The sequence below is a fragment of the Oncorhynchus gorbuscha genome, linkage group LG11 (genome assembly GCF_021184085.1).
Source record: "Oncorhynchus gorbuscha isolate QuinsamMale2020 ecotype Even-year linkage group LG11, OgorEven_v1.0, whole genome shotgun sequence".
NCBI lineage: Eukaryota > Metazoa > Chordata > Actinopteri > Salmoniformes > Salmonidae > Oncorhynchus > Oncorhynchus gorbuscha.
In genome coordinates this window covers 70,445,783-70,466,808 of record NC_060183.1, presented here as the reverse complement: position 1 = coordinate 70,466,808, position 21,026 = coordinate 70,445,783, and the positions used below count along the sequence as shown (strand labels likewise).

The window sequence follows — 21,026 nt, the reverse complement described above, 5'->3', positions numbered from 1 at the left end:
GTTTTATCTCTCTCACCAACTTCAAACATCTGCTATCTGAGCAGCTAACCGATCGGTGCAGCTGTACATAGTCTATCGGTAAATAGCCCACCCATTTTTACCTACCTCATCCCCATACTGTTTTCATTTATTTATTTTTCTGCTCTTTTGCACACCAATATCTCTACCCGTACATGACCATCTGATCATTTATCACTCCAGTGTTAATCTGCAAAATTGTAATTATTCGCAGACCTCCTCATGCCTTTTGCACACAATGTATATAGATACCCTTTTTTTTCCTACTGTGTTATTGACTTGTTAATTGTTTACTCCATGTGTAACTCTGTGTTGTCTGTTCACACTGCTATGCTTTATCTTGGCCAGGTCGCAGTTGCAAATGAGAACTTGTTCTCAACTAGCCTACCTGGTTAAATAAAGGTGAAATAAAAAAATAAAATAAAAAATAAATAAAAAGAGAGTATAATCATGTGTACATGTTAAGAGTTTGACCATGGATGGAAATTCTGGCCATTATCTACTTTTATCAAATACAAATATATTACTGTCTTAAACTTTCTTCCTGCTTCTATTGGTCTACACATGCTTCCCTAAGTTCCCTCAGAGACTATACCATATGGACTCATTTAACCCAAACATCTGCCTTCCTCTGCTGGAACATACACTGAGTGTACAAAACATTAGAAACACCTACTCTTACCATTACATATTGATGTCACCTGTTAAATCCACGTCAATCAGTGTTGTTGAAGGGGAGGAAAAGGATGTTAAGCCTTGAAACAATTGAGAAATGGATTGTGTGTGTGTGACATTCAGAGGGTGAATGGGCAAGACAAAAGATTTAAGTGCCTTTGAACGGCAACACTGCTGGGTTTTTCACACTCAACAGTTTCCCGTGTGTATCAAGAATGGTCCACCACCCAAAGGACATCCAACCAACTTGACACAGCTGTGGGAAGCATTGGACTAGCATCCCTGTGGAATGCTTTCAATACCTTGTATAGTCCATGCCCCTACACAGTGGCGATTTTAGCATGTAAATCTTGGTGGGGCAAACACACAAAAAATGTGGGATGCTTGCCAGAAAAGCCACTACACAACACAACACTAAACAATACATTAATTACACTATAACAGTGACAAACGGTGTCCATAAACTGTTAGGGCCAACATAAAGCTGTCCCAACAGCAGAATCCCAACAGCAGAGTCCCAACAACCTACCACTGCTACACCTGGCTATCATCTGAGCCTTGTCTGGCAGGGAAACAGTTCATTCAGCTTCATTACTGCCTTTTTTTAAAACATAGCTGATACGGCTGAGTTGCTTAAACAAATGTGGTTTCTACTGACAATTGAGATGTTCAAACTATGGCATAAGGGGACGACGAGCAGATAAGAGGCAATCCGTCATTTCGATTAAGACATTAATGAGCAAGTGACGACGGACATAGTCAATATAACTATGTGTTCAGCACTTTTGAAATGTACAACGATAGAATTCAGAACATGGGCCGTTCTTACAACGTACTCCCTGTACCAGTCAGTACCATAGGATAAATAAATGGGGTATATAAACAGACAATGAAAGCTCTTACAATATTTGATGAGTACATTTCTCTAAAACAGGTTATAGGCTATTTGTGCACCACCAAGTTAGAACAGTAGGTGAAATTAAGAGGTGAAAATAGACACAATTATTAGGCACATTGAATGTTGTTTAGGTCTTTACGTGTCAAAAAAGATACACGTCATATAACGCTATTTGACGCGTTAAATAACACAATTATATTATAGAATGTTGTGTGAAGCCATTACCACAACTACTAACGTTATGTGTTTACAATACCGCGTTGGTGAAAATAGACCAAATTATTAGGGTGAGGCACATTGGTGACTAACAGCTTACTACACAACACACGTACACTTAGTATTACTTTCTTAGCTACATTATACATTTCTCCCTTGTATATAACATCATTTATGCAGCAGCATACAATACATTTTGTGAAGGTGGCGCAGCGGTCCTTGGTGGGCAAATTTTGTCTCAAACTTTGACATGAAAGTCTGCAATTCTCTGGATTTATGGTTGGAACTCTGAAAAAACACAGCCATTCCATTGAATAGCAGGCTAACATTAGTGTTTTTTTGCAATGCTTGCAGTTAGCCACTGATTCATTCCAAACTACTCATTGTTGTGTAATCTTTATGTACAATGGCCAATGAGCATGGATACTTTTTATCTATAATTTCTCTTCATTATTTATATTCAATGACAAGGATTAAAAAGGATTTGCCAGTAGATTGTCGACTTGATGATAACTGATGATGACAGCTAGCTAAGACTTTGAAAGTAAGATGTTGACATGATCAGTCCAATCAAAGCTACTGTAAATATAACGTGATTTGATGTCATTCTATCTGTGGCCAATGACCTTGAGCCTTCTTGGATGGGCGCTTCTAATGTAACTCTATGGCAGAACTCAAGGGGCTAAAATTTTAGAGCTCTAACCTTAGAATTGGGGATGACGTACTGTCCCATGAGTGACAGAAAACTGAGCCAATCATGAGAGAAAACTGAGCCAATCAGGCGCAACGCTTTGAATTTTCTGCTGGCTAGCCCCACCACCACAGAAAGCACTGAGCTAGGCTGAAACACAATTTTGCATCTGCCTTACTCAAGAAAACAAAAAAGAGACAATGTTTGTATGCGGCTTTATTAACTTAATTAATTATTATTATTTTTTACATTGTTTGCAAACTGATATGTGACACGTATTAATGCCAAAATAACAAGCAAAACAGATTATTTATTTTTTTTACCTAAAAGTGTTCCTAATGTTTTGTACAGTCAGTGTACAGTAGGCCTACTCATGATTTCACAAAGATGGATGCATGCAGATAACCTGTCTGACAGCAAATGGAGAGTTGGGGGCACTAGTCGCCAAATTCAATTTCCATGGATATATCCTAAGTAGGTAAACATCTTATAGGCCTACATTTATATCCTCAAACTAACTCGGTATAATTGAAGGGTGTGCTTAACTATCTGTTAGTGCTTAGGCCTATAGTTTACATTGGCATTTGAGTAATTTAGCAGACACTCTTATCCAGAGTGACTTACAGTTAGCTAGGTGGGAAAACCACATATCTCAATCATAGTAAGTACCTTTTTTCTCAATAAAGTTGCTATAGACAAAGTCATTGCTAGTGGGGAAAAAACTCAAGTATGAGTGTTTGTTCACAAAAGGCAAGTTATTATTTATTTTTTTGGGGGGGCCTGCAGGATTATTTAAGATACTCTTTTAAGAGGTATGGTTTCAGATGTTTTCGGAAGAGGGGCAAGGAGAAGCTTGTTCCACCATTGGAGTGCCAGGACAAAGAAGAGATTTGTCTGGGCTGACGGGGGCTGCCCTACCATAGGGGTAGAAGGACCAAGAGAGAAGAGGTGGCAGAACAGAGTACTCAGGTTGGGGTGTAGAGTTTGAACATAGCCTGAAGACAGGGAGGGGTAGATCCCCTTGCTGCTCTGTAGGCAAGCAGCATGGTCTTTTAGTGGATGCAAGTCAGTGGAGTGTGCAGAGGAGTTTGTGGTCTTTGGTTCAATGTTTTTACCCTCTGAGTTGTCCTGAGCTGCGGAGGAATCACTGTACTGCTGAACATCTTTTCAATTTGATGCTCAGGGTTTGGGCCCTGAGAGATGGAGAGAGGGAATGAGTAGGAAACCCAGATACTCAGCTCACACTGCAGAGATGGAAGAGAGAGAGATCTACAGAACCCCAGCTCACACTGCAGAGATGGAAGAGAGAGAGAGATCTACAGAACCCCAGCTCACACTGCAGAGATGGAAGAGAGAGAGAGATCTACAGAACCCCAGCTCACACTGCAGAGATGGAAGAGAGAGAGATCTACAGAACCCCAGCTCACACTGCAGAGATGGAAGAGAGAGAGAGATCTACAGAACCCCAGCTCATACTGCAGGGATGGAAGAGGGAGAGATCTACAGAACCCCAGTTCATACTGCAGAGATGGAAGAGAGAGATCTACAGAACCCCAGCTCACACTACAGACATGAAGGAGAGAGAGAGACAGAACCCCAGCTCACATTGCAGACATGAAGGAGAGAGAGAGGCAGAACCCCAGCTCACACTGCAGACATGAAGGAGAGAGAGACAGAACCCCAGCTCACACTGCAGACATGAAGGAGAGAAAGAGGCAGAACCCCAGCTCACACTGCAGACATGAAGGAGAGAAGAGAGAGAGACAGAACCCTAGCTCACACTGCAGACATGAAGGAGAGAAGAGAGAGAGACAGAACCCTAGCTCACACTACAGACATGAAGGAGAGAGAGAGACCGAACCCCAGCTCACACTACAGACATGAAGGAGAGAGAGAGACAGAACCCCAGCTCACACTGCAGACATGAAGGAGAGAGAGACAGAACCCCAGCTCACACTGCAGACATGAAGGAGAGAGAGAGGCAGAACCCCAGCTCACACTGCAGACATGAAGGAGAGAAGAGAGAGAGACAGAACCCTAGCTCACACTACAGACATGAAGGAGAGAGAGAGACCGAACCCCAGCTCACACTACAGACATGAAGGAGAGAGAGAGACAGAAACCCAGCTCACACTACAGACATGAAGGAGAGAGAGACAGAACCCCAGCTCACACTGCCACAGACACCCACAACCCAGTCTTAATGTGGTTCTAAGACATTTAGATAAAGTCCAGATATGAACTCCCTTTGCCTAAAAAAATACACAGATCTTGAGACTAAATAAATAGTAATAGATACAATAAACATAGTCTGTATCCACACAGGAAACAAACCCTGGTCATAGACATAGCTCCAAAACCGCAATGTCCTCTAACATGAAGCTGCTTTACCGGAGGACTGATGGTTTTAGGTCAACTCATTCCATGATGTCATGATACATTACCACCGAGCTATACAGTACATTATATTGTTCACTCCAAGTCAGGAAACTACTTTTGATTCATCAGAATTTCCCACACAAACCCACAGAACATAGAGCTCACATCATTAGTAGTGTCTTTAAAATGGTTTATTAGCAAGGCATTCATATTCCATTTATAAAGCTGGAGAACATAGACAGAATGGGATTTGTTAAAGGAAAACTCCACCCAGAAACTGTCTTTTGGTATTTGTTTCATTAGTCCATTGTTGACATCGTCCCAAAATGTTTTGCTTGTCAGCAATCAAGTTTTCAAGATATATAACTTCAAAATGTCCCTAGGATGCAAAATGACCAAATATCAACTATGAATCAACTTAATAACTATCTGTCAACAACACTTTCATGAGTTCCATTTTACAAGTACACATAGGCTAACCATGAAACACTTGAGATATAGGCTAACCATGAAACACTTGAGATATAGGCTAACCATGAAACACTTGAGATATAGGCTAACCATGAAACACTTGAGATATAGGCTAACCATGAAACACTTGAGATATAGGCTTAACCATGAAACACTTGAGATATAGGCTAACCATGAAACACTTGAGATATAGGCTAACCATGAAACACTTGAGATATAGGCTAACCTGAAAACCATGAAACACTTGAGATATAGGCTAACCATGAAACACTTGAGATATAGGCTTAACCATGAAACACTTGAGATATAGGCTAACCATGAAACACTTGAGATATAGGCTAACCATGAAACACTTGAGATATAGGCTAACCATGAAACACTTGAGATATAGGCTAACCATGAAACACTTGAGATATAGGCTAACCATGAAACACTTGAGATATAGGCTAACCATGAAACACTTGAGATATAGGCTAACCATGAAACACTTGAGATATAGGCTAACCATGAAACACTTGAGATATAGGCTAACCATGAAACACTTGAGATATAGGCTAACCATGAAACACTTGAGATGTCTGTTAAACACATTGAATAACTTTTCCATAGTGAGTGAATGTGAGAGTGTGTCCACAGTGGTGTGTGAAGTGATACTCCAAGCGGCACCTCAGAGGTTTCTACTCATCCTCAGTTTGACCTCGGAGTCGGTTTGTCCTATACTTCACCACAGCCATGATGGTGCACAAGAGGAAGACCACTGCATTAACAGTTTTCGGCAGGTAGAATAATGTTCGCTCCCATCTGTAGAAGAATAGCATTGCTTTGAGATAGTAATTAAATGAAATCTTTGCATAATGACTATAGGATAGTGTAGCCTACCGCTGGACTCCATGGTGTGTGTTGTTGACTGAGGCCTGCGAGGTGGAAGAGGATAGTGCATATTCTCCCATCATAACTGCGAGCTCTTGGGTAGTTGGCATTGGCATTGCTGTCAATGTTTAAGAAAAAAACGTAGTATCAGTACTTCACAGACTAGGATCAAAGTGTGAATATAAAGCAGAACCTACATCAAAATGGGAAGTTTTCGCATTACTGATTCACAATATTGTGTGAAAAGAGAATGCGCAGTACTTACTGATGGTGGTGGTAAACTGTGTTGTGGTTTGAACTGCAAACATCTCTTGAATAGTTGGTATTGATGTAAAAACACTACCCCCCTCAACTCCAGTCTCCTCTTGGTCAACAATAGGACAGTCTGAATAGAGAGGTTCAGAGCACAAGAACTCAGGAGCAGAAAAACAACGTCCATTCAAGACTCTTAATTCAACAGACCACTAAGTTACGTGATGTGTAAGTTTCATTATCAAAATAGACTGACACAGAATTGTATTTCAAATGTCATTCTTCTACAGTACTGATATTTATGCCATTCAACATTTTATCTACATTTCTTGGGTCAGTTTGCTAGTTGATAGTTATCAGAAAATGAAGCAATAATGTCAGTAATTGTCTAAGAATGTCAGTGACACACTCATCAACAGGACTATTCATTAGACATTACTGAGCATTATTCATTGTGCTTTACTAAACACAGACACAAGCAGTGCAGGGATCTTCTTACATGTAATGACTAGTTTGAACAATTCTAGCCATTCATCTGGTCCGTTCTTCTCCACTACACACCAGTAAATATCAGAATCTCTTTGTTCTAGACTTTTCATAGTCACAGTAAAGGTTCTCAGATTGACGGCATCAGATATTGAGGTTTTACCACTGCTGTTGGGATGGTCAGTGCGTACCACATAAGAGCATGTAATCCAGGAATCCCCTTTACACCAGTATTTGACATGGTTTAGGTAATCCTGATGATAGATACATGGGATGGCGATGGAGTCTCCTGTCCACACAGACATCAACCTAATCCCGTCCGTTCCTGTAGACATAGAAACAGAAAACATTCAATTAGATGTTAAGATGTCTTGTGATTTTAGGGTTCTTTTTCTTGTCAGTGCAGGAATGATGTACCCTTTTCCATGGTAACTGTAAGTGAACATTTCTCGGGCTATACCGTATATATACACACTACCGGTCAAAAGTTTTTGAACACCTACTCATTCAAGAGTTTTTCTTTATTTTTACTATTTTCTACATTGTAGAATAATAGTGTAGACATCAAAGCTATGAAATAACACATGTGGAATCATGTAGTAACCAAAAAAGTGTTTAACAAATCAAAATATATTTTATATTTGAGGTTATTCAAATAGCCACCCTTTGCCTTGATGACAGCTTTGCACATTCTTGGCATTCTCTCAACCAGCTTCACCTGGAATGCTTTTCCAATAGTCTTGAAGGAGTTCCCACATATGTTGAGCACTTCTTGGCTGCTTTTCCTCTAACTACACATGAAGAAACGTTCAAAGTTATTTTAAGAAGGCACACCTGTTAATTGAAATGCATTCCAGGTGACTACCCCATGAAGGTGGTTGAGAGAATGCCAATAATGTGCAAAACTGTCATCAAGGCAAAGGGTGGCTACTTTGAAGAATCTCAAATATAAAATATATTTTGATTTGCTTAACACTTGTTTTGCTTACTACATGATTCCATAGGTTTGATGTCTTCACTATCATTCTACAATGTAGAAAATAGTAAAAATATAGAAAAACTCTTGAATGAGTAGGTGTTCTAAAACTTTTGACTAGTAGTGTATTTAAAAATAAATCAGGGTTGATTAAAACATATTCACATCTAAAATATAGATACAACTTTCTTGTATGAAACCAACAGAAGCCACCTGCTGCTCCTGTCTTCAATGTCAGCATGTTCCTAAGTTCATGGAGCACAATCACTTCAGAGAAACATGGTGCCCTTACCTGAGAGTCTGGAGAAGATGAGGAGGGAGAAGGAGAGACGAGAAGCCATGTGTGAGCTTGTGTCTGCGTGTTATATAGTACCTGTGCACAAACGTGTGTGTGAAGGACCAAAGCACCAAAGACAATGACTTTACTTAAACATCCATGTCTGTAACTCTCTTCCTGGTTCTATTTGTGCGCACCTGCCCCCATCTGTGGCAGGAAGTAATATCTTATCTAGGCTAGTTGTAACCCAAGTCGTCCAGTCACCTGAATTTCATTCTTTATTTACGTAGAGTTAATTTGTTTCTTTATCCAATATGCTTACACTCCGGGAACAGAGCACCTAGCTACAAAGGAGGCCTCAAAACATCAGACATTTCTGTTTTAGTCCTTTACACTGCACATGTGGGTAAGATAGCAACAATAACGTAGTGTGTGTGTATATTCTACCTTTTGATCAGTGGTTCTACAGCCAGCCTTAAACAGTCTCTCCTGCCTGTCCTGCGGGCTGTAGAAGGACCGTAGGTGGGGGTCGTGAAGGCTGTTGTGAGCCCCATCCAACAACTGCATGTTGAGGTCTGACAGGACAAAGTTGAGGCTGTCCTGGAAGAGCTTGAGGAATAGATTATTTTTTTGTTTTTAAAGTGACAAGCTAAATGTGTTGAGGTACAGTAGCCTATAGCACTTTCATGGATAGTTATGTCAATAATAGCATCTTCAGCAATCAGTCCCTGACTTTTTCAAGACAAAACTTGTGATAATAAACTATATATAATGGGGTGGTAGGGTAGCCTAGTGGTTAGAGTGTTGGACTAGTAATTGGAAGGTTGCAAGTTCAAACCCCTGAGCTGACAAGGTACAAATCTGTCGTTCTGCCCCTGAACACGGTTCCTAGGCTGTCATTGTAAATAAAAAACTGACTTGCCTATTAAAATAAAGGTTTAAAAAATACCATAGCAAGTCAGATCCTATGGTATATCTTCTAGGTATTTTTTAAAGCTTTATCTAACTAGGCAGGTCAGTTAAGAACAAATTCTTATTTTCAATGACGGCCTAGGAACAGTGGGTTAACTGTTCAGGGGTAGAACGACAGATTTATACCTTTTTAGCTCAGGGGTTTGACGTTGCACCCTTCCGGTTACTAGTCCAACGCTCTAACCACTAGGCTACCCTGCCGTATAACATAGCAAGTCAGATCCTCTCTGGTTATCTTCTCTCCAAGGCTTGTTCTGTGGTACTGGAGAGCAGACCTGCTCTGATAGGGTCACTGAATTTGAAATTATTTATACTTTTACTTTTGATACTTAGGTATATTTTATCAATTACATTTACTTTTGATACTTAAGTATATTTTGAACCAAATACTTTTAGACTTTTACTCAAGTAGTATTTTACTGGGTGACTTTCACTTTTACTTGAGTCACTTTCTGTTAAGGTATCTTTACTTTTACTAAAGTATGACAATTGGGTACCTTTTCCACCACTGCAACTACTTTGCAGTGAATAGTCTGTGTGCATGCAGTACTTTATCTAAACACAAGATGGTGCAACACACCACGATTCTTAAATGAAGCTTCAATAAATAGGCATATTTTCATCCTGCATTGCAACAACCGAATGTAATTTTGTTCAACTCACACACACTACGTTATTCAATTCTGATAAAACCACCTGCGATTCTTCTTCAAAAATGATTTACATGGTGGCTGTCCTGGTCCTTACAGGGATACTTTGGGATTTCTACTTCCCAGAGTCAGACTAAGTCGTGGATACCATTTTTAGGTCTCTGCATGCTGTTTGAAGGAAGTTGCTAACTAGTGTTAGCACCATGACTGACTTCCAGCCATTGCACTAACGCTAGTTCGCATTGGCTCATAAAAATACACTACATGGCCAAAAGTATGTGGAAACCTACTGGTTAAACATCTCATTCCAAAATCATAGGCATTAATATGAAGTTGGTCCCCCCTTTACTGCTATAACAGCCTCCACTTTTCTGGGATGGCTTTCCACTAGATGTTGGAACATTGCTGTAGTGACTTGCTTCCATTCAGCCACAAGAGCATTAGTGAGTTCGGGCACTGATGTTGTGCGATTAGGCCTGGCTCGCAGTTGGTGTTCCAATTCATCCCAAAGTTGTTCAATGGGGTTGAGGTCAGGGCTCTGTCCAGGCCATTCAAGTTCTTCCACAATGGTCTCGACAAACCATTTCTATATGGACCTCACTTTGTGCACGGGAGCATTGTCATACTGAAACATGAAAGGACCTTCCCAAACTGTTTCTACAAAGTTGGAAGCATAGAATCGCCTAGAATGTCATTGTATGCTATAGCTTTAAGATTTCCCTTCACTGGGCCTCCTGAGTGGCACAGTGGTCTAAGGCACTGCACTATTGTGTCCTGCATCGCAGTGCTTGAGGTGTCACTACAGACCTGGGTTTGATCCTGGGCTGTGTCGCAGTCGACTGGGATACCCATGAGGCGGTGCACAATTGGTCCAGCATCGTCTGGGTTAGGGAAGGGTTTGGCTGTCTGGGATGTCCTTGTCCCATTGTGCCTTAGCATGCACTCTGACACGATCACCAGTTGTGTTTCCTCCGACACATTGGTGTGGCTGACATCCGGGTTAAGCGAGGATTGTGTCAAGAAGCAGTGTGGCTTGGCAGGGTCGTGTTTCAGAGGACGCATGGCTCTCGACCTTCGCCTCTCCTGAGTCCAAACGGGAGTTGCAGCAATGGAACAAGACTGCATCTACCAATTGGATATCACGAAAAAGGGGGGATTTTAAAATATTTTTAATACAATAGATTTCCCTTCACTGGAACTAATGTGCCTAGCCCGAATCATGGGGGCAGGTAGCGCTCTCCTGGCATCCGCTAAAGCACAATTCGTCCATCGGACTGCCAGATGGTGAAGCGTGATCCATCCCTCCAGAGAACACGTTTCCACTGCTCCAGAGTCCAATGGCGGCGAGCTTTACATCACTCCAGCCGACGCTTGGCATTGCACATGGTGATCTTAGGCTTGTGTGCGGCTGCGTGGCCATGGAAACCCATTTCATTATTGTCCCAACGAACAGCTCTTATGCTGACCTTGCTACCTTGGCAGTTTGGGACTACGACTGGAACCGCTCTACGTGCTTCAGCACTCTGCGGTGCATTCTGTGAGCTTCTGAGGCCTATCACTTTGCTCCTAATTGTTTCTACTTCACAATAACAGCGCTTACAGTTGACCGGGGCAGTTCTATCAGGTTGCATCCTATGACAGTGCCATGTTGAAATTCACTGAGCTCTTCAGTAAGGTCATTCTACTGCCAGTGTTTGTCTATGGAGATTGCATGGCCGTGTGCTTGATTTTATACAGCTGTCAGCAACGGGTGTGTCTGAAATAGCCAAATCCACCAATTTGAAGGGGTGTCCACATACTTTTGGTGATGTAGTGTACCTCTAACTTCCTTCATACTGCACACAGAGACATACAAATGGTATCCACAAGTTCATCTGACTGATAAAGGGCATCTTTGCCAAGTAACATTTTAGTCATTTAGTAGACAAGTAACTTACAGGCGCAATTAGGTTTAAGTGCCTTGCTCAAGGGCACATCAACAGATTATTCACCTAGTTAGCTTGGGATTCGAATCAGCAACCTTTCAGTTACTGGACCAACCTCTTGACAGTTAGGCTACCTGCCATGTTGTTGTGTTTTGGTCTAAACTATTGTACCCTTCATAATCTATAGCAGCCTTTATTGAATATTATTATACTAAATGTTTTATTGGTCAGTATCATTCGTGAAAAGCCCCTTTCTGTAATATAATCTAATAATCGAATTAGTTGCTATCAAAACAATGTTTCGTAAACATAATAAAGTAATAACATAGGTATGCTACAATATTGAGGAAAAATGTGTGTTATCTTAAATTTGCCTGGTAAGTAATGTGTTGCTGTGACCCTGTTTATGGTCAAATATGGTCCGGGTTTATTGATGATTTTTACATCATTTTACATCCCACTGTTGCTGTATCATGTTCAATAGGCGAGGAACATGGCGGATAGTATGGGCGCCCTGTAGTCGCGTGAGGAGAGGAGAGGAGGGGTGACGCTCGAGAGATAGAAAGTGAAACGAGAAGGAAGAAGGTGAATGATTCTTATTGTGGGATTTTTTTTCCTCCGGTTTGTACTGTTGTTAGAAGATGTAAGGCATTGTGTAGATAACTCTAATTAATACTGTGTAGCATCAAGCATAAACTCGAGAATAAATAGACATCAAAGAAATTCAAGCGAATCAGAGAAATAGATGCGCTTTAATGTTGATTATTCGCTCTCGTATTATTGCAGAGATAAATGTCGCCCACCGTTAAAACGTGGATATTCTTTATATGTTCATATAACTATGTTTTTGCTCTGCAAGCCAATTGTGTTATCTGATGGTGATTTCACCAGCATATGCACGCAACAACAAAAATATGTTTTCTGATTAACGAAATCTATTCACTCATAGGCTACATGAGTGGGCCACGTTTTTGGCAATTACATATCGAGTATTAAATATTGTTAACAAAGTAACGTTGTGTAGATAAACATATCTCATAATGGCTTGAGAAGCATTTAACGTCTTAGGAACCATTAACAGAGCTGATAAACCAATCTTGTCATATGCGCATGCTGCTGTGATATTGATGGTCTGGAACGCAACCAACAAAAATGTATTCTTTTTCTACCAGAAGCACACGTCCCAGATGGCGTTCATGTCCCGGTTCTCCCGGTCCCGGAGCAGCTCGAGATCTCCCAACAGGAAAGATTCGGGGCGCGGGTCCCCGGTGCTAACAGTGTCTGAGCTGGAACGGCTCCTCTACACTGGGAAAACAGCGTGTAACCATGCCGACGAGGTCTGGCCCAGGCTCTACATTGGAGACCAGTGAGTAACCTAGGCTGCAAAACATTGGGCTTTTTCCTAAGTCTAATATGATATCCAAACATTTTTTAGACATAAGAGATAGGCCTCTATCTGAATTTCAGCTAATTTGGTCATTGGTTGCTTGAATAATTGATCAATTTACTGATTGCCCTCCCCAACACAACTGTACTGCAGAGACATTGCATCAGACCGGCGTGAGCTGGCACGGCTTGGCATCACCCACATCCTGAACTGTGCCCAGAGTAAGTGGCGCGGCGGGGCGGAGTACTACGCTGGCATGGACATCACCTACCAGGGCATCGAGGCCCACGACACGCCCTCCTTCGACATGAGTGTCAACTTCTACCCCGCTGCAGAGTTCATACACAGAGCCCTCAGCAGCGCTGGTGAGTCAATATGTCTTCCTCTCTCTCACACACATACACTCAACACACTCAGCAAAACCGAGGCTTGAGTCAGCACAATCGATTCACCTGCAACAATTCAAGCATGGCCCCCCTCGCATGCAGTAGTTCACGCAGACACACACACACAAAAACACATACACATACACACCTTCACATCTGCACACACATACACCTTAACACGTACTTAGGTGCACACCATCTACAAATATTCATCCCACACCTGTTGATCTGTTCAGATGTTCCTGTGTGTGTATAATTGCCCTGGAGGTCAACACGTCCTCATCTCTCTCTCTCTCTCTCTCTCTCTCTCTCTCCTTCTCTTCTTTCTCTTTCTGTACCTCCCTCCCTCCCTCTCTCTCCCTCCTTCCTTCCCTCTCTTTCTCTCTCCCTCCTACCCTACTTCTCTCTCCTTACCTTACCCCCCCCTCCCCTCTAGGTAAGGTGCTGGTGCACTGTGCGGTGGGTGTGAGTCGTTCGGCCACGCTGGTTCTGGCCTACCTGATGATCCGTCAGAACCTGACCCTGGTGGAGGCCATCAAGGCAGTGAAGGACCACCGTGGCGTAATCCCCAACCGGGGCTTCCTACGCCAGCTCAACGGCCTGGACAGCATCCTCCGGGACAACCGCAAGGCTCTACACTCCCCAACCTCCCCGACCTCTCCAACCTCTCTTTAGAGCTAACAGGCTAACACAGCTAAATACACTACTTTAGAGTTGTAACAATGCTAACCCATCTACAAAACCTGGGTTAACCAGGGTAAACCATTTTTTCAACCAGAAAAATACATCAGCAACGTGTGTGTCATTGTCTTTCCCATGTCTTCATCTCGTCATGAAAAAGGCGTCTTTACCTGGTTGAAACAGAGACCAATTGGTCGGAATCTGGTTTTATGACATCTTCAAAACCAGAAAAACAGTTTACAACCAGAAATGGATATAATTCAAACGTCAGGCAGAATGTATTTCCTGCTGTGTGGTCGTGTGACAATAGTTGTCTGTTCCCCTTTTTATCTTTGGATAAAAGCGCCTGGGTCTTGACTAACAGGCCCAGGTATTGTGGTCAGTTATACAGTACTAACTATATGGTAGAATTGCGTATCAATGGGATATAAATCATGCCTTATATAGAAGTAACTTCAACCTATACAGTGCAGTAGAGACATGGAGACATTTTGATGACATGTACAATCATATCATTCCCAAATGGCCATTCCAAGACATTTAAATGTTTCCCCTTAAACTACTCGAGTGTTGCTTTAGCAGTATGTTTAGTATCATTGTCCTGCTGGAAGGTGAACCTCCATCACAGTCTCAAATCTCTGGAAGACTGAAACAGGTTTCCCTCAATAATTTCCCTGTTTTTAGCACCATCCATCATTCCTTCAATTCTGACCAGTTTCCCAGTCCCTGACGATAAAAAACTTCCCCACAGCATGATTCTGCCACCACCATGGCAGCATCATGCTGGGGATGGTGTTCTCGGTGAGTGCATTACGCACTCAAGCCACAATCACTACGCACACCTGCCTTCCCCCCGTAACATGCATCAGCGATCATTGGACTCACGTGGACTCAATTACTTGTGTCATTACCTTCCCTATATCTGTCTGTTCCCAAGCTCTGTTCCCAAGCTCTGTTCCCTGCTCTGGGATTAATTGTCTCATGTCCGTTTTACCCGTGTTCTGATGCTGTTCCTGTCTTGTTTCCTTGTCTGTTCCCGAATACATTTCTGACTCCTCACTCCTGCTTCTCCTGTCCGGCGTCAGTCTTTATAGACATTGCGTTTTCCTTGATGGACAAAAAGCTCAATTTTAGTCTCATCTGACCAGAGTACCTTCTTCCATATTTTTGGGGAGTCTCCCACATGCCTTATGGCGAACACGAGACGTGTTTGCTTATTTTTTTCTTTAAGCAATGGCTTTTTTCTGGCCACTCTTTTGTAAAGCTCTGTTGAGTGTACAGCTTAATGTGGTCCTGTGGACAGATAATCAGAGATAAAACAAAGAGACCAAAGATAATCCAGAAGGAGCTGCAAAGCTCCACAGCGGAGATTGAATTAATGCCCTCCTTGCTTTGTACGTGAGTTTTGGTGGGCGGCCCTTTCTTGGCAGGTTTGTTGTGGTGCCATATTCATTCCATTTTTTAGTAATGGATAATGATGCTCTGTGGGATGTTCAAAGTTTCTGATATTTGTTTATAACCCAACCCTGATCTGTACTTCTCCACAACTGACCTGTTTGGAGAGCTCCTTGGTCTTCATGGTGCTGCTTGCTTGGTGGTGCCCCTTGCTTAGTGGTGTTGCAGACTCTGGGTCCTTTCAGAACAGGTGTATATATACTGAGATCATGTGATAGATCATGTGACACTTAGATTGCACACCGGTGGACTTTATTTAACTAATTATGTGACTTATGAAGGTAATTGGTTGCACAATCTAATTTTGGGGCGTCATAGCAAAGGGGGTGAATACATAGGCACACACAGATTATTTTGCTGTGACAATACAAGTCAAATTAAAATACTACATCTGTAGCTACCTACTACCTACTGTGTTTTTTGTTATTTTATGTGCTAGGCTTCTGTACCAGCTGAACCTTGGGGATTTACTTTGCATAATGGCAAGCTGTTTTGAGCTCAATCAAATCAAATCAAATGTATTTACATAGCCCTTCTTACATCAGCTCATATCTCAAAGTGCTGTACAGAAACCCAGCCTAAAACCCCAAACAGCAAGCAATGCAGGTGTAGAAGCACAGTGGCTAGGAAAAACTCCATAGAAAGGCCAAAACCTAGGAAGAAACCTAGAGAGGAACCAGGCTATGAGGGGTGGCCAGTCCTTTTCTGGCTGTGCTGTGCTGAGATTATAACAGAACATGGCCAAGATGTTCAAATGTTCGTAAATGACCAGCATAGTCAAATAATAATAATCACAGTAGTTATCGAGGGTGCAGCAAGTCAGCACCCCAGGAGTAAATGTCAGTTGGCTTTTCATAGCCGATCATTGAGAGTATCTCTACCGCTCCTCTACCGCTCCTCAATCCCATTTCAGTTCAGTTCATTCAGCAAGTGCCAATTATTTGGAGTAGTTTTCAATATATGCTCCTGGGTGGCACACCGGTCTAAGGCACTGCATCTCAGTGCAAAAGGCATCACGACAGTACCTGGTTTGAATCCAGGCTGTATCACATCTGGCTGTGATTGGGAGTCCCATAGGGCGATGCGCATTGGGCCAGCGTTGGCCGGGGTAGGCCGTCATTGTAAATAAGAATTTGCTTTTAACTTAACCTGCCTAGTTAAATAAAGATTAAAAAGTATATATACAAAAAAATAGGAATGTTAATTAGCAGAATTGATATGGACCTCAACCCTGCATGCAGACAAAGTCAAGAAGGCTTGCGTATGGAATAGATGACAAGTCAGAATGATTGATTATCCAATGCTGACATTTACTCCAACTGAAAATATTCCTGTTCGTTGATTATGAATACCTCAAGTAGCCTCTATGTGTGTGACACATACTTTATGTCTGGTCTCAACATACCATTTGATATACCATCTCTAAACAGTGCCAGGATGTTAGAGTTGCACCTACAGTATTACTATAGTATTACTATGTTATTAATACAGGTGTACTATAGTATTACTATGATATTACTAGGTTTGCACATTTTGGGGAATATTCAGAGGTGAAAACTTTCCGTGGGAATTAACAGGAATATATGGCAATTAAGGGGAATATATGGGAATTAAGGGGAATATATGCAAATGAATATTAATACCATTTAAATGTTGATGTTTTTTGCATTGGATATATTTACCATATAATATGGAGACAGAAGCATAAACCTTTTAACTTATCATAGACATAATTGGAAATTATTAAATCCTTCCAATAGAAATGGAAAAAAAACAATTTAGTTACGAATTGAACTTTAATTAAATGAGTTGACTTCACATGGGATGATTTCACTGAACAACAAAAGAAAGGGAATATTGAATGATCCTCAATGATCCATTGCATCTCCCAAAAACATTTTCAACATACATCTGGAAAATGGATAGTCTAGAAACTAAAGCTTTGGTTGTCTTCCTTTCAGGCTTCAATGTCTTCTCCCTGGATCTCCTCAATGTCCACCTCTTGAACATCAGACTCTGAGGCCTCATCTTCACTGTCACTTTCCAACCTTGTTGAGGATGGCTCAAAGTTTGGCTCAAAAAGCCTCAAATTTTCACAGGTGGCCACCAATTTGTTTACCCTTGTATTGGTCAGCCTGTTGCGTGCTTTGGTGTGTGTGTTCCCAAACAAGGACCAGTTGCACTCTGAGGCGGCTGATGTTGGTGGGATTTGGTGGATGATGGAGGCAACAGGGGAAAGAGCCTCAGATCCACAAAGTCCCTTCCACCAGGTAGCTGATGAGATATGTTGGCACGACTGCATTATTGCATGTCCATCCCAAAGCCCTTCCTTGGAAGTGTGCTTCGCCAGACTGCCAAGAAACTTGTCCTCCTCCAGGCCAAGGTGGTAAGACATGGTAGTGATGACACCAAAGGTCTTGTTGAACTCTGCACCAGACAGGATGCCCTTGTCAACATACTTGGGGTCCAACATGTACGCTGCGGCGTGTATGGGATTCAGGCAGAGGTCTTCACGCTTCTTGATGTATTTCACAACTGCAGTTTCCTCTGCTTGGCGCAACAGTGAAGTGGGCAGGGCGGTACGGATTTCTTCTCTTACATCAGCAAGCAGAGTCTCAACATCAGACAGGATGGCATTGTCTCCCTCAATCCGTACAATAGCTACTGCTTTAGGTTTTAGGAGTTTCAGGCTGCTTACCACTCTCTCCCAAAATACTGTATGTCATATAAAATATATTCACCCTACCCAGTATTGTAATCAAAACTCAGCTCAGACAGTCTAGTAGTATAGGTTGAATAGCATCTCATTCGTGTGCAAGGTCTTGAGAATCAGATGTACATGTGATGGAAGAATGCACTGTGCATGCAGAGGGTTGAAATTTCATTGAATTGCGGATAGTTTAACCAAAATATTCCATGAGACCTAGAATTGCCTTATGTGTATCCCACAAAAAAGGTTCACTGTTATAAGCTAACTTTTTTGATGAATTTAACTTCTTGTTGCACCTATTCCATTATGGGGATAATTTTCGTCAACATCCGCTGAATTGCAGAGTGCCAAATTCAAATTGAATTACTAAAAATAATTAATTTTTATGAAATCACAAGTGCAATATAGCAAAACACAGCTTAGCTTGTTGTTATTCCACCTGGCGTTTCAGATTTCAAAAAAGCTTTATAGCAAAAGCTATCCAAGCGTTTATGTTAGGACATCTCTCTCAGCAGACAAAACATTACAAACAGCTAGCAGCAAAGTAGATTGGTCACAAAAGTCAGAAAAGCAATAAAATGAATCGCTTACCTTTGATCTTCGGATGTTTGCACTCACGAGACTCCCAGTTACACAATAAATGTTCCTTTTGTTCGATAAAGATTATTTTTATATCCAAAAACCTCCATTTGGTTGGTGCGTTTTGTTCAGAAATCCACAGGTTCATGCAGGTCATGACGGGCATTCGAAAATTCAAAATAGTAACCGTTAAGTTCGTAGAAACATGTCAAACCGGCTGACTAATAAAGCCCAACTAATTACCACAAACTCATAACAGGTGTAACCAATAAACACACAATTAGGGGGAGGAAAGAATCAGTGGCAGCTAGTAGGCCGGCGACGATGACCGCGGAGCGCCACCCAAAGGGGAAGGGGAGCCACTTTCGGTCGGAGTCGTGACAAATCCCTTCCTTATGAATTAATATTGTTAATCAGATATAATAAAACAGTTATAGTTCTATTTCAAATGTATATATTGTTTAGTCATTATTCATAAAATTCCTAACAGTTTTTCATCCAAACATCAAAGTACTGCCCCCTACACTCAACAGGTTAAACAAAATTCCCCAAATTCCTTAACTTCCAATGGAAGAATTATGGAAAGTTTCCGACCCATTGCAACCCTAGATATTACTTCAGGTGTACTATAGTATTACTATAGTTTTACTATGTTATTACTACAGGTTTACTATAGTATTACTACAGTTGTACTTCAGTATTAGGTGTGAGAAGTTATTTAATTTTTTAATTTAACTAGGTAAGTCAGTTAAGAACAAATTCTTATTTTCAATGACGGCCTAGGAACAGTGGGTTAACTGCCTGTTCAGGGGCAGAACGACAGATTTGTACCTTGTCAGCTCGGGGGTTTGAACTTGCAACCTTCCGGTTACTAGTCCAATGCTCTAACCACTAGGCTACCCTGCCGCTAATGTAGCAAACTGTTGATAGATGTACAGTACAGTATGTAAGAGTTGGATTTGAGGATGTGATCGTGCTCAGTCAGTGGAGTGTTGAAGTGATCTGTTGACTCGTATGTATCTTGTGTACAGCAGAACATTTAGGGTTTTGCACATACAGAATTATCATTATTTGGCTGATAATGGGGGCCTTGAGGGAAAAATGGGCTGATTCTGGTCCCAGTCCGTCCCTTGTGTGCAGAGGTTTGTTTACAGGCCTCTATAACTGTGATCTTGTCATTCTGTCCCTATGTAGTGTGTATCTGTAGGGTTCGGTGAGGTTATTGATCCTGTATGTCTCTGTGTCTGTTTATACTCTACACTTCTACCTTTCCATTTCGTATAGAGACCCTTTCTATAGGAATTCTTGAATATTTTTTTTAGCTTTGTTATTTCTGTGTCCTCGGTCTGTGAAATTGTATATAAAGAACTAAATGAGCAGAGAGGTTGTCGCCTTAAGTGTAGTTCAATAACCTGACTGTTTAACCTGTGTAATAATTCAATAACCTGACAGACAACATATTCTAAAAACAAGACAAGTCAAAGTCAAATGGACAATATGGAATGGATGGTCAGGCTACTCACAACTGCTGTCCAGGAGTTTGATCCAGTGGGCTAAATGTTCATGATCAGTTGTTTTAAGTTCGTATCCATACACATTTTACCAGCTGATCATAGCTAAAAAGAAAATACTTCTGCATTTCCCGCTGTGTAAATACATTGCAAATAGGCTCAGGATAACTCCTCCTGATAAAGTCGGGTAGCTGATATTCAGAGCTTAAATAGCGAAATTGATTAGTCACAGGAATCCGGACGAATAAATCCAATACAACGGCCTGTTTTACAAAACAATGGGCCTACCACATGGATGGGCCTACCACATGGATGGGCCTACCACATGGATGGGCCTACCACATGGATGGGCCTACCACATGGATGGGCCTACCACATGGATGGGCCTACCACATGGATGGGCCTTCCACATGGATGGGCCTACCACATGGATGGGCCTACCACATGGATGGGCCTACCACATGGATGGGCCTACCACATGGATGGGCCTACCACATGGATGGGCCTTCCACATGGATGGGCCTACCACATGGATGGGCCTTCCACATGGATGGGCCTACC

General features: G+C 41.7%; 2 protein-coding genes across 5 annotated transcripts; one reads left to right on the top strand and one right to left on the bottom strand.

Moving 5' to 3' along the window:
- Nucleotides 1-5,071: 5,071 nt before the first annotated feature.
- LOC124047943 (CMRF35-like molecule 1) lies at nucleotides 5,072-13,090 on the bottom strand. 2 transcript variants are annotated; one of them, XR_006841145.1, is made up of 8 exons: nucleotides 12,926-13,090; nucleotides 8,657-8,818; nucleotides 8,225-8,232; nucleotides 6,970-7,281; nucleotides 6,484-6,603; nucleotides 6,228-6,336; nucleotides 5,638-6,149; nucleotides 5,072-5,574 (listed from the first exon to the last, which is right to left on the bottom strand). XR_006841145.1 is itself a non-coding variant. In XM_046368293.1 (7 exons), exons 1-7 carry the CDS (start codon nucleotides 12,952-12,954, stop codon nucleotides 6,026-6,028), a joined length of 864 nt encoding a protein of 287 aa, XP_046224249.1. In that variant the 5' UTR covers nucleotides 12,955-13,090; the 3' UTR covers nucleotides 5,599-6,025. The 2 variants fall into 2 exon arrangements, 1 of the variants encoding a protein (XP_046224249.1); XM_046368293.1 differs by lacking the exon at nucleotides 5,072-5,574 and having other exon boundaries at nucleotides 5,599-6,149.
- Nucleotides 12,225-14,860, top strand: LOC124047944 (dual specificity protein phosphatase 26-like). 3 transcript variants are annotated; one of them, XM_046368295.1, is made up of 4 exons: nucleotides 12,225-12,341; nucleotides 12,932-13,122; nucleotides 13,297-13,508; nucleotides 13,966-14,860. In XM_046368295.1, the coding sequence occupies exons 2-4, from the start codon at nucleotides 12,944-12,946 to the stop codon at nucleotides 14,202-14,204; spliced, it is 630 nt and encodes a 209-aa protein (XP_046224251.1). In that variant the 5' UTR covers nucleotides 12,225-12,341; nucleotides 12,932-12,943; the 3' UTR covers nucleotides 14,205-14,860. The 3 variants fall into 3 exon arrangements, with proteins under 3 accessions (XP_046224251.1, XP_046224250.1, XP_046224253.1); XM_046368294.1 differs by having other exon boundaries at nucleotides 12,231-12,341; nucleotides 12,929-13,122; XM_046368297.1 differs by lacking the exon at nucleotides 12,225-12,341 and adding an exon at nucleotides 12,347-12,399 and having other exon boundaries at nucleotides 12,929-13,122.
- Nucleotides 14,861-21,026: the final 6,166 nt, after the last annotated feature.

Coding starts and splice junctions, on each gene's coding strand:
- LOC124047944 (XM_046368295.1), top strand. CDS start 12,944: ATGGCGTTCATGTCCCGGTTCTCCCGGTCCCGGAGCAGCTCGAGATCT. Junction 13,123..13,296: donor AGGCTCTACATTGGAGACCA/GTGAGTAACCTA, acceptor ACTGTACTGCAG/AGACATTGCATCAGACCGGC. Junction 13,509..13,965: donor CAGAGCCCTCAGCAGCGCTG/GTGAGTCAATAT, acceptor CCTCCCCTCTAG/GTAAGGTGCTGGTGCACTGT.
- LOC124047943 (XM_046368293.1), bottom strand. CDS start 12,954: ATGAACGCCATCTGGGACGTGTGCTTCTG. Junction 8,819..12,925: donor ATCTGGGACGTGTGCTTCTG/GTAGAAAAAGAA, acceptor CTATTCCTCAAG/CTCTTCCAGGACAGCCTCAA. Junction 6,604..6,969: donor GTTCAAACTAGTCATTACAT/GTAAGAAGATCC, acceptor CTCTCTATTCAG/ACTGTCCTATTGTTGACCAA.